The sequence below is a fragment of the Trachymyrmex septentrionalis genome, unplaced genomic scaffold, assembly GCF_001594115.1.
Source record: "Trachymyrmex septentrionalis isolate Tsep2-gDNA-1 unplaced genomic scaffold, Tsep1.0 scaffold37, whole genome shotgun sequence".
Taxonomy (NCBI): Eukaryota; Metazoa; Arthropoda; class Insecta; order Hymenoptera; family Formicidae; genus Trachymyrmex; species Trachymyrmex septentrionalis.
This window is the reverse complement of record NW_017305536.1, coordinates 4,223,447-4,236,071: the sequence shown is the minus strand read 5'-3', so window position 1 is coordinate 4,236,071 and position 12,625 is coordinate 4,223,447. Positions and strand designations below refer to the sequence as shown.

General features: G+C 36.2%; 1 protein-coding gene across 1 annotated transcript; it reads right to left on the bottom strand.

Moving 5' to 3' along the window:
• Window positions 1-7,130: 7,130 nt before the first annotated feature.
• On the bottom strand, window positions 7,131-9,562 carry LOC108750443 (phospholipase A1-like). The gene is made up of 4 exons (XM_018489879.1): window positions 9,481-9,562; window positions 8,923-9,273; window positions 8,490-8,732; window positions 7,131-7,969 (listed from the first exon to the last, which is right to left on the bottom strand). The coding sequence occupies exons 1-4, from the start codon at window positions 9,560-9,562 to the stop codon at window positions 7,551-7,553; spliced, it is 1,095 nt and encodes a 364-aa protein (XP_018345381.1). The 3' UTR covers window positions 7,131-7,550.
• Window positions 9,563-12,625: the final 3,063 nt, after the last annotated feature.

The following is a 12,625-nucleotide window of genomic DNA, read 5'->3' as shown; positions in this document are numbered from 1 at the left end:
CCCCCCCGCCCATACCCCCCCCCCCTCGTATTTTCCTCGCTTGCGCGTTCTTTTTGCTACGCCCGCCTGATGCGCTGGCAACATTAAATGCAATTTTGCACAACGCATCCTCCGAGGGTACTCGGATCCCAATGGTGTCTCCCGATCCACTTTTTGCGTTTTGGCCACTTTTGTGGAGTGCGCGTGCACGCGGTCGTGTCATTTTTGTTTCCGACAACGTTTCCGATTCTTTGTCGGACGATATCGAAAAATATTTGTTGCCTCGTTACCTCGATGCTCGAGATCGCGTGCAATATTCTAGTATAACGGCGCTCCGACGATTTTCGCGTATCGGCTGCTCCGCTCATGAGCATTGAAATATTCAAGCAACCACTTCTCATAACTGTTTCTAAATTCCTGAATATCGTGGAATGATGTGTTTCTATTTTTAATTCTAAAGCTATCTTTAATTCTAAAGCGCCACTTCTGACTCGATGAAATTAAAGTAATACCCAGAGGAACATGTAGCGCGTTTGATCAGGATTCGTCCGTAGCGAGATTTCTTCGAGAGACGGAGGCACGTCGCTCGCGACAATCGCACATCCGGAAGAGGGAGGGGAACGCGGGAAAAAGCAGGAAGCGAGCGCGAATGATCGGAATGGATGTAGGGGTGGTATTTTTGATGGTCATCCCCGTCGATGTGTCGATGCGAACGAAGGGTAACGGTAACCCTCCCGCGTCCAATGCCAATTTTTGCCGCATACAAAAGCGCGGAGTGTATTCACGCGGCGCTTCCCGCCCACGCAGGCACGCACGCATACACGCATCCAGACAGCGCTACGTGCGCCCGATAATGCTGCACGATGACCATGGGACACCGAGCTGATTGGGGTGTGCAGACGACCTATGCAGTTTAATTTATGTTGCATCACCAACCAGTCGTACGTGCATCAATCCGAAACAGCCCGCGGTCGCGCTTTGCTCGCGTTCCGATGCGGTTTTTTTCGTGACGACGATCGGCGATTTCGTCTTCTTGCGAATACTTGCGTACCCGATGACTCCGTCGATCCACGTATGTATCTGTATGTAGACGCCTGTATATGTGCGCGTATGTGCGTGAATGTGTGTACGTGTGCGCGCAAATGAATACACACACATGTTCGTAGACAAGCTGTGCGTTTGTAGTCAGCCATCTTTGTTAATCGCGGGTGTTCACCGCGGATAATAGGTAAAGGGTAACTTACGTTTACTTGGAGACTTCCGACGAATTTCGTATAAAAGATAATTGTAATTGGATCGACAGGTGATGAGTATCGTTTCTTCGAATCTTATCGAAAAATCATCCTGTTAACGGGAAGATTTGCCTTATCTTGAACTTGGAGAGGCCATATGTCGAAACAGTGTGCGTAATGTAACTAATTATAGAATTTAACTTGGGACATTTGAACTTTCAGAATTCTGATATTGATATCAGATGACAGTTAAATTTACAAAAAATTTCATAATAATACTACGCAATTAACAATATTCAATACAGTTTGTTTATTTTTACCTGAAATGGGAGAATCCTTCTATAGAAGATTTATAGCTTTCTCAATATATATACTTAACATCACTTCCAGCATTTATTTTCTGCAATGCAAATATATATCACTCATTTACTCAACAACGGTGTAGCTAAAAAAAAATTATCAAATATAAGTAAATTCTTACTCTAGGCGATTTAATTATATTTGATTTATTCTTGGATGGAGCCAGGAAGCTATTTTTATTTAAATAAAAAATTACCATTTTCGAATTGCCTGCAAAAAAAAGAAAGAAAGAAGGAAGTATATATTATACTTAAAAAGAATATACTCGTATTCCTCTACAATCGATTATTATACCAAAATTGTACTTAACAAATAAGTGATCTTTTAATCATTCTTCTGCTCGAAGGAGAGGCAGCGATATATAACGGCAAATAAATCGACACGAAAATTCTATTGAAAGATTCAATATGGTTTTTTTCTGAGACGTCTTATTTCTCTGACTCTTACGTAATAAAACGTGAGTCAATGGGCCAATATGCTCGCCATTGGTCAACGTGTGATTTAATAGTCGTCAATGAATCGTATTCGCGATATGAACTGGTCGTTTATCAACGCGTACGAGCCAAGATCGAAAGAGCAATAAATAAAGAAGTGTTGTGCATGAGTCGTCGGATGATACAGAAACGGAATCGGCGAAGAAGACCTAGAAGGAAAGCTAATTAATGCCGATCGAAACCTATGGTGCTTGATAAATGGACAGCCAATATTTGGACTAAGGGTGTCTTCTCCCGTTCCCTCACCGGTTGCGCTTTTTTTCTCGCTTTTTATCGCCGAGTTCTTTACATTGATCATTGTAGAAGACGCGTGATGGTGCACGGGAGGTTGAAAGGGGATGGATGACGACGAGCATACGCACAACTTACGCGCGTTTGGGTAAATATCTCCGCGGGTATTTACACGAGCGAGCTCGACTCCGAGATAGCCCGTGATTAATGGCCCTTCTTCAAGCTTTATTAACGACCTGTCCACCCAACCCCACCTTGACCACTTTTGGAAAACCTCGTGTAGCCGGCAAGTTCGCGTCATGATACGATTTTATTCAGACGCTTCCTGAAAATGCAGACAGGAGAAAGGCTTGCTCGAACTCTTGCGAGCTCTCTTGTCGCGCAGGCATTTTGATTCTTTCGAAATTCAAGAGGTTGCCGTTAAAAGTTTATCGAATTAATTATTTGATTTGTGGGATGGATTGTTTGCTCGTTTACACACATTATTTTTTCTTGATTATTCAATTCATACGTTGCGTGTGCACGTGTTAATTAATTAATATTATATACGATTCAATCGATTCCACGAACGCGCGTGGTTCTTCCGACAACGGTCCTTTTGTCCTACAGTCGACGTTGAGTCACATGGCGAAAGGACCATAAGGTATCGTATAAATACATAGTAATCCTATCCGATAATAGTCGCACGGTCAATTAAGATGACCGTCATAAGAACCAATTAAACGTAAGTGCGTGACCATCCTGGCGCTCGGGTTACGTATTTACGATCTGAAATTATGCGTTTTCGTCGCCCACGCTCTCCCATTACTTCGCCCTACGATTTCTTTCTCAAGTGCCCCCCCCCCCCTCCATCCTCTTGCCACTTACGATTATGAAATTTCATCTGTGTCTGTATACGCACCTGATTTCATGCTACGCATATCTATTATATTCCCGACGCTTCGTCGGGGAAAACGTTTCCAAAGCTTCGTATAATTCGTCGTCAAAAGTCGGCCATAATTGGCGCAATTATGTGTATAATGCAATTATCAGTTCATTTCCTCGGTATACGGCTATACGATAGACTGAAGCAATACTCTTTGGAAATGCGTAAATAATATATTTGCGTATAAACGTGACGACCGGATGTGTGATCTACGTGATTAATCGCCGCGTTAATTAAAATGTTCGCTTAATAAGTTCGCTTAAACGGCGGGAAAAACAGCGCGGCGATTCATTTAGCAATTATTTTATGTAGTTTATACGCACATACACACCGCGAGTAAAGTACTTCGCACGATGCACATCCGCGCGTACGATAATGCAGCAGATTCCAAAATTGCATCGAGACAATAACGATTTCATGCAGATTAATCTCTCCGATGGGAGATCATGCACGATACGCTTTTAAGACATTCAATAGACACCTCTCTCTTTTCATAAGGTGATGGCTGGAGTCGTCTTTTTATCGACCAAAATATCATCTCTACTTCGTATTAGTTTCATAGAATTAAAATTTCTTTTCCACTTTTATAACATACATGACCTATTAATATCTTTGGCTTTGTATATTTTGTGTTCAAAAAAAAGCAGAAAAAAATTAAAAAATTACAGATTTCTGTACCCATATTTACTTTAATATAGCTGTCAATTTATCAAAACATTTCATTACTTCATAAAAAAGTTATGTAGATTATATGCTCGAAATAAAGCAGAGCCAGATGTAAAATAAATAAATAAATATGTGAATTGTTAGAATTAAGTTTCGAAGCTTAAACAAAGATATTTTGATATTCTACGAATTTGTACGTATCTATGTGTGCGATATTGATGTAATGGTATACAGTGATATGTCGATGTCTCGTAAATCATATTGTAACGTGTGTAAGTCGCATTTGATCGGTAAAACAGGGCAACCCTTGCATCCCCTTAAGATTACACGAACAAAAAAATCTCGCGTGTGGACACGTACATGGAATGCGTCTTAAAGAGTGATCCTTTTTTCTGAAACCCTTTGTTGTCCCGGTTTCTCACATTCGTAACTGGTTATATCAAACGAGTCGCTACAAGGGAGTCGCACAAAAAATGGAGTGCGGCGTTTATTAAATATACCTACTTTGAAGGGTGACTACTGGAACCTGGTTCGTTTTTCACACACTCGCTATGTTATTTGTCCTTAATTAAAGATTTCGATACATATAAGAAAGTCTCACTTCCAGCTGTGAAGATAATATTATATATAATAATATCATACGATCACGTTATTGTATACTTTGTGCTCATACATTCGCGAGATTTTATGATTAGATTATCTTGATTATCATATCGATTTTGTGATAATTTATAATGCGATAATTAATTATTTTATACATAATTTCTTGATGTTCTCAATATACCGATAACGTACTTGGTCGATAAACATCATAATAGAATATTTTGCGGCGTGGATAAAACATGCACATTTCTCTTTTACAGTTGTTATTTAATCATTTTATGAAAATTTTATGCATTATTCTTTTCTCTATTTCTACTTTTAACAGAGAGAAAAATAGAAATACATTATCCATTTGTTTTTAAATACTTTTATCGAAGTATCTCAGATTCGAATGTATGTATACGCGTGATGGTTTTTCTTGGATAACATCAACTTTAAAAGGAGCAAATAAATTCTCGTTCGGTGTCGATACTTTCAGAAAAATGAACGGCAAGGGGATTGTTTTACGCCGGGAAAAAAGTAGTCTCCGACAACCTTACGGCTTGAATACGATCGAAAGGACAGTACTTTTTCGGCAGAGACATAGGCAGCGAACACTACGTATGCTGATATATGGACCCGTCTCGCGTTGATAGATACCAGAAACTTTACAACTTTAATTTTTCCCTCGACGTCAATTTTGGGTTTTAATCTTGACCTACACCTCGGACAGGGCGCGTCAGACAAGAAAAGAATTATTACCGTTACAATTAAAACGTCCTTCTCCACGTGAATTGTATTTGAATTTCGGTACTGAATTGAATATTTCATCTGAAAAGGGTTTAAATTTTTTAGTACCAAAACAAGTTTTTTCAAAACGATAAGTAGATAGGTAATTTCACAAATTTTTATCATTACGAAAAATAAAAGAATCTTCAGATACACGTAATACAAGTTTCCGCGCAAAGCAGAATGAGATCATGAAAAATAAAATAATGTTTAATGTTTAATATGATGATCAATTACTTAAACGCATCAGATAACAATGGCATGCATTATATAATACTTCTCCCGATTTTTTAATATTCTTGAAACGATAACGAATATTAGTCCACCAATAAGTCTGATATTAATTATTTAATCGTATCAGGCAGAAATATCAGCTCATGAGAAATCGCATTAATAAGATTGTAAAATGTGAGATAAAATTCGTAGTTTTTATTGAAAGATGATACACTATTATAGTTGTGGCACTAATGATATGGTTGATGATAAATATGCTCCATGTTAATCTTAATAGAGTAACATGACCCAAAGGAATGCCTTTCTGATCAAGAAAGATGTATTCCTGTTTGGGACGTCCTGTATCAGGATTTTTTCGGTCTACCTATTTGGGACTCTTATTCATGTCAGGTGGTATTCATACTCAGGTGGCCAGCTTGCATCTAGCGAACCCATTGTTCACACGTTAATGAAACACAGCCCGGCTTTGCCAACTTTTATCTTGGATATTTCAATTGCGAGTGCGAACAATTGATACTCCCGGCGTATATGGAAATATTCGACACCTTATCGAACTTGTAGATATCGCGATTTAGCGCCGAGAATCAATTGCACTTCAGACTAGAATATTTCAATTACCAATTGTGCAAAAGTTGTGTAATATTTTAAAAATTTATTAATACTTTTTGAATCCACTATTTTTTCTGCTTCAACGTAAAACTTCAACGTAAACCATTTCAACGTAACATACGTTTTTCAAAACTTACGAAACAGTCTATTCACATCATTCATTCAGATCATTTTTCAGTCAATTTAAAGAAAGATGTTTGATTGAAGTATTATTAAAATATTTCTAGATAATAATGTCATAATTATCATATAACTGAAGATAATCTATTATCTAACCACATGAGTTTGAATTCAGAGTAATAAAAGAAATTCAATAGTTATATATTTTTTTATTTTGCAAAAATATAATGATATTTGTACATCAGTGCTCTGTTGTAAATAAGTATAAATTGTAACAAATGTCATTACATTTCTAATATCACGAAGATGATTGTACATTTTTTAGTCAAGCATTATAGATCTGGAATGCGGAATTAACACACTTCACATAATAACGGCTATGTTCTGAAGATCAGCCGTTTCTAAAAATCAACATCGTTCGCGCATCCACGTTAAAATTGACGAAGGTAGCTCTTGTTTCGAGCGCGACGGTCTCTCTTATATTGCGAAATCACGTTTATCTTCTTTTTCAAAACTTCATCTCGTGCATTATGTCAAAATGATAAATATCTGCGTCTGTTTACACGAAACAGCCCGGAGCCTAAAATTCAGCGCGTGGTTTAATCCAACTGTTTTCCACATTGCCTTATTATCTTTATTGCTATGCGCGATATATATGCGAGATATATTACGATAAAATTTAATGTACCGCGACTAAGACCGCGGCTAGTCCGAGCAATTCGTATTTCAAGAGGCCATGCGTCTCGGTGGATGTTTACACGCGTATACGCATCGAAGCGTTGCGAGTCGCTGCGAGAAAAAAATGGACAACGGCAGAGAAATTGATACGTGTGTGTAATGCGACTTGACTCGCATTTACAACACCGGACGTATCCCCCCGATATTTTGCATTTCCAATGAAAAGTTACGATGCGTTTTTTTTTACATCACACGAGACGTATTTCGCAAAACATACATGATGGTTGCGTTATCCCGGTAATTGGGTCGACGGTAAAGCGAAATACGTCGCGCGATGTCGACGATACTTCAGTTTGTTCTTTCAATAAGTAGCATCTACGATTCCCGATAGTTCAACGATTTGTAGGCCCAGCTTAGACGATATAAAAATGCCCTGGTACAAGAGCTACGATACTCGCGTTCGAAACAGCCGCTGCGGGCGGAAACGAAATTACGCACCGTGAACACGTCCGATCGATTGCCGGGAAAAACGAGTTTAGCCCGGCGGATTTCTCCTTCCTGTTCCGCAATGAATTTCCAAATCCAGAATCCTCGCTGACGGCTGATCGTCAATCGGGCCGATCCTTCTAGATAGAGCGCCGATCATCGGCGTCACATCGCGAGCGGTTCGATCGCGAACGGAGACGACGGATTAGTTATGAGGTAGTAGGTACCGCTTGGTCTGAAGAGCGACTTGTGACCACCCATGATAGCTGCGTGCGTGTCGTTACATAAACCCGACTTAAATTTAGAGAAGTTGTCGCAGCTTCTCCCGAGGAACCCTACGTGACTAGTGATAGACTCGGCGAAGTACTGATACGAGCGACCGTGAGAACATGAGCCGCCAAGATCTACGCCACAGCCGACTTGCCTTTGACCGCCGTTAGGATAAAAGTCAATATCTCCGATGGCCGCGAAGTAGCCAAGCCGACCACCGTTAGTATGGATGATCTCCACATAACTCGCATCGTCTTTCGATATTCTGGATCCTGAACCTGACGACCTAAAGCCAGGCAAAGCTGGATCTAGTCCTGGAACAATAAATTCACGCCATGACAGTGAATACTTATAATTAATTGATCGATTGAGACCAATATAATCAACTTTTATATTTGATAAATAAAACGGGAAATGACAACGTTTGATTAACACGTAAAAAAAAGTTTTTTTTCTATAAAAAACATAAAACTTTCTATGAAATAACGCATGCATATTGGATGCTTAATGCGCATCAAACATGAAAAATAAACGCATGTTTCTCAAAAATTTGATAAACCTCACAAAATGTTTCTGTAAAAAGTAATAATACATTAATATTAAAAATATACTATTACATTTTTCTACATAAAAAGAAGGGAGAAATACAATTCTTTTAATCGTTTATATATAATCTCCGATGAGATTCAATGACGTTTGATAAAAAGAGTGGCTTCTTGTCGCATACAAAAATTTTAAACACTAATCAGAATATTAAACATAAAGATATATTTGTGCAAATATCGTTCTTAGACGAATGTGAAAGCTATTAGATGTAAAATGTCAAGAACTTACCCACGACGTAACCGATATCGCTGCTAGCGTTGTAAGCAGCGATTCCAACTACATGGGCACCAAGAGAGTGGCCGATCACTTTGGTTTCCCACGAATTCATTCCATACTTTACGAGAAAATCAATCATAGTGGCGACGTATTGACCAACTACTGTGACACGCCTGCTAGCCAAAATATAGGACATGCTACTTATTGCACTCCAGTCGATGATAATTACGTTGTAATCGCTGATCCGAAGATAAGCTGCAACATAAGAAATAACAAATATTAGTAATAATCTAAGAAAAGTAACGAAAGGTTACGTTGTCTTGAGACTTAATCAATTTCTGTACAGAAAGAAATTAATGTTCCATATGTTGAATTTCTATAATAATTCTCTTAAGTAACGAAACACTAATAAATATTTATACATTAATGACAAATAATTAAATACCATCGCGAATTAAAATGCACGATTCGCTGGTGCCCGAACTCTTCCATCCGTGAGTTATAATACGCGTTGGTTTTGTAAAGTCGAAGCTGCTGTTCTTAAGAGTATCTTCATCGTCGACATAGAGCTGCTCCGATTCGATGGGATTGTCTCTTTTGTACAGATAAAAGAGGACACTTTCTGACAAATCGCTGTCATTTTTATATACATTCTGCTCAACGTGATCGTCTTCCAACGTCAGCTTCACCAGGTTCTTGTTGTCATCGTATACATACGCTACTTCATTTTCAAATAATGCATAATCCAATGAAGTAAAAATATCGTCAGGAAACACCTCCTCTTTCACTGGAAGCCCTGCATAATCGGAGATACAAGATACATCGCATAATACAAAATGAAAAAGGAAATATATAAGAGGAAATATCAAATGAAACGAAAATATTATAATATTATATAACGATTATCTTTCTATTCAAATTTTAAAAAGTTATACAAATTAATGTGCGAATTTAGAATGCAATAAATTTGTCTTTTTACAGAAAAACACTTAAATATTTTTACCAGTTACAGTGCAGGCAAACAAGACACCAATTAGAACATGCGTCTCCATGTTTAACATTATTCTATTGTTAATACCGCCCATTCAGCCGCTGACTTATAAAGTGCCTGACTTCTATCAATATATGTATGTACAATTTTATACCTGAGTTCTGTCAATATACTTATACATATAATTTTAGCGATAAGATAAATTTTTTTCAGTATCGCAACTATAATTGATTATTCGATAATATCTGAGATATCTTAATCAAATCGCAACATTTGTGCGTGTGTGTGTGTGTGTGTGTGTGTATGCGCGCATCAATATTTTTACAAATTTACTGAAATCTAAATTTTTTTTACATTTTGTTAAAATGTACGACGCATTTTTTAATCTTTAGAAATAAATAAATGATTTAATATTTTTTTTATTTATGCATAATCATTTTTAATGAACTATTTTAACATTTACTGAGTGTCAATGATAAGTAATAAGAATAAAACATAAAACGAAATTATATCATACATATAAATAACGCAGTTCTAAACTTTATTGTGATTGAAAAGAAGAGGATTTTACTCAAGCTTTTAAAAACTTTACACACAGAACAATACATACTATATATAAATTACTTATTTCAAGTATTTTAAAAGCTCATAAATCCGCAAATTTATTATAAGTTTATTACAAGCATGAAATTTATTTAAAACATGATTCGCGTAATAAGTTTAAATTTATAATTATTATTGATTAATTATGTAATTCAATCAAGATTATTAAATTAAAACAAATTCGATTTGCTTATTATATAATGTAACTTTTTCGATCTTGTATAATATATTTCAAAAGATAAGAAACTCTTGTTTTAAGTATATGATAATGAGAGTTTCTCTCTCTTTCTCTTTCTCTCTTTTTAATAAATATAAAATATTTTATTTTGGTATATTAAATATAAAATTTTATTATCGAGAAAAAAAAAGAGAGAGAAAAAATATCCTTTGTTAAATATAATTGTTACTAAAAGAAAAAAGTAAATTGAGTAATCATTTTCTTAGCAATAGAATAATATTTTTCTGTATGTACTAATGATTTTTAAAAATAAATAAAAATAAATTGTGATTATATAAGCTCATATTGATGATTACAAATATAATAAATTTTAAAGAGTCCTAATAATAAAAAGAGCACGATAAAAGAATTGGTAGAAAAAAACAATATATTATAAAGTAAGACAATGTATGTCGGGGCAAATCTTTAATGAATCGATATAATATTGATAAGATGCCATTTATTTTTTTCAACGTTAATTATCTGATCCGCGTTTCGTCCAATTCTATTGCCATGTTGAGATTTACCATTTTTTTTTGTATCTGGTTTGTGCCATAAATCAATTTCCTGTGTCCTCACTGAGATTATTTGATATATTTAATCAGCGGATGTTATTAATTTGACAAGTACCGTTGTTAAGATCAAGAATTGGAAACCTAACGGGAATCCCACAGTATAACAGAGATATTAATGGATATTTTATCGCACAGAAGAATTGTACACAAAACGCTAGAAATATGAAAATACAAATTAATACAGCGTAACAATTCGATAAATCATATAATTTAAATATAAAACGATTGGTCGGCTCGTATTCCGCACATTCCAATATCCCTTGAAAGAGTTTAATATTTTAAGGACATTATTATTCTCTATTATTATATTAATTACATCGAGTTAATATCGGGTTAATGATATAATTAAGCTATCAAGTAAATAGAGTTTTTATGCAATTCACGTTTTGATTGTAACCTCATTTTGGACAATCAATTATTTGTATATCAATTGCGTTATCCGCATTATCAATCATTCTTATAAAACATCAATAAGAGTTAATTATCCACATGTATCTCGTTTGATTTTTAAATGGTGCCTTGAAATTCCATACGATATAAATTGAACATACATATGTTTACGCGATAATATAAATAAATGATACTGAAAAGAACAGATGCACATCAAAGAGTAATAATGCATCTTAATGGTAAAAAAAAGTGCAACAAAAAAACAGAGATATGATTCAAGTATAAGTAAGAAAAATGTAATATTTCTCTTATTCTTAATATACACTCAATCTAACCTAATAAACGTTAGTTAACAAAGATCATTGATACATACAAAGGAAAAATAAGAGGAATATATTTAGAAACGGATATTGGATTGTTTTAAAAACGTCAGTGTATTAACAATGACACTTTAATAAGAGATATTAAAGATAATAATAGTTTCTTCTTCATATAGTTGATTTGTTATATCAAAACGTTAGCAAATCGGTTCGAATTTGTAGTGTGGCTATATTGATGCTTATCTATGACATTTCGGAACACATTTTGCAACGTGCATAAATTTCAAATAGGCATTGTTGACAAGTATCAATGTCAAACATATCACAGAGAAGTTCGCGATAACGAACAATATCGGACAATCTGACTGATCGGTATTTCGTTCTATGTGAGACCTCGACTAGCAAGGTGGAAGTACGACGTGCGAGAAACGACTTACGTGGACGACTAGGAAAATACGACCTCCTAAACGTGTGTGTTTTCCCACTGAGACATTTAATTCCCCCGTACTCGCGGGTTTTTATTCGTAATTGAGTCCTACGGCGCGGTCCCCGTTGCGTTTACGTAAATTTTAAAATATTCCAATTAGTATAATGAAATTAGTGCGCTTATGAAAATTTCGCGGCATTAGCCGGGACGCGGGGAAAGGCGACGTTAACGTGTCTATGAAAATTTTCATTTGCACATTGACGTGAGAGACTGTTAAGCGAGCGCGGAAGGATTAAGAGACGGAAACCTGTTGTGGCGTGTGTTCTTTTTAAAAGCCGCGGTGGGTTCTCGCCCTCGGCGGTTACATTTCTCAGACAGAATCAAACAGGTTCGCTTCGTACACAGCGGGATAAAAACCAGTTTTAACGACCCGCTTGAAATTTTTATTGTACACAGAGCGCGCTCAGCGGAATGCATTTGATACAAATACTTTCCGATCTGTAGCGTCTATCGCCTTTGTTCCGATGCGTTTACAGGTGTTGAATATTAAAATGAGATGGGTTTATCGGAAAAATCGGGACGCGATTGGCTTACATTTTCCCCGTAAACTTCTCGTTTAATTTCG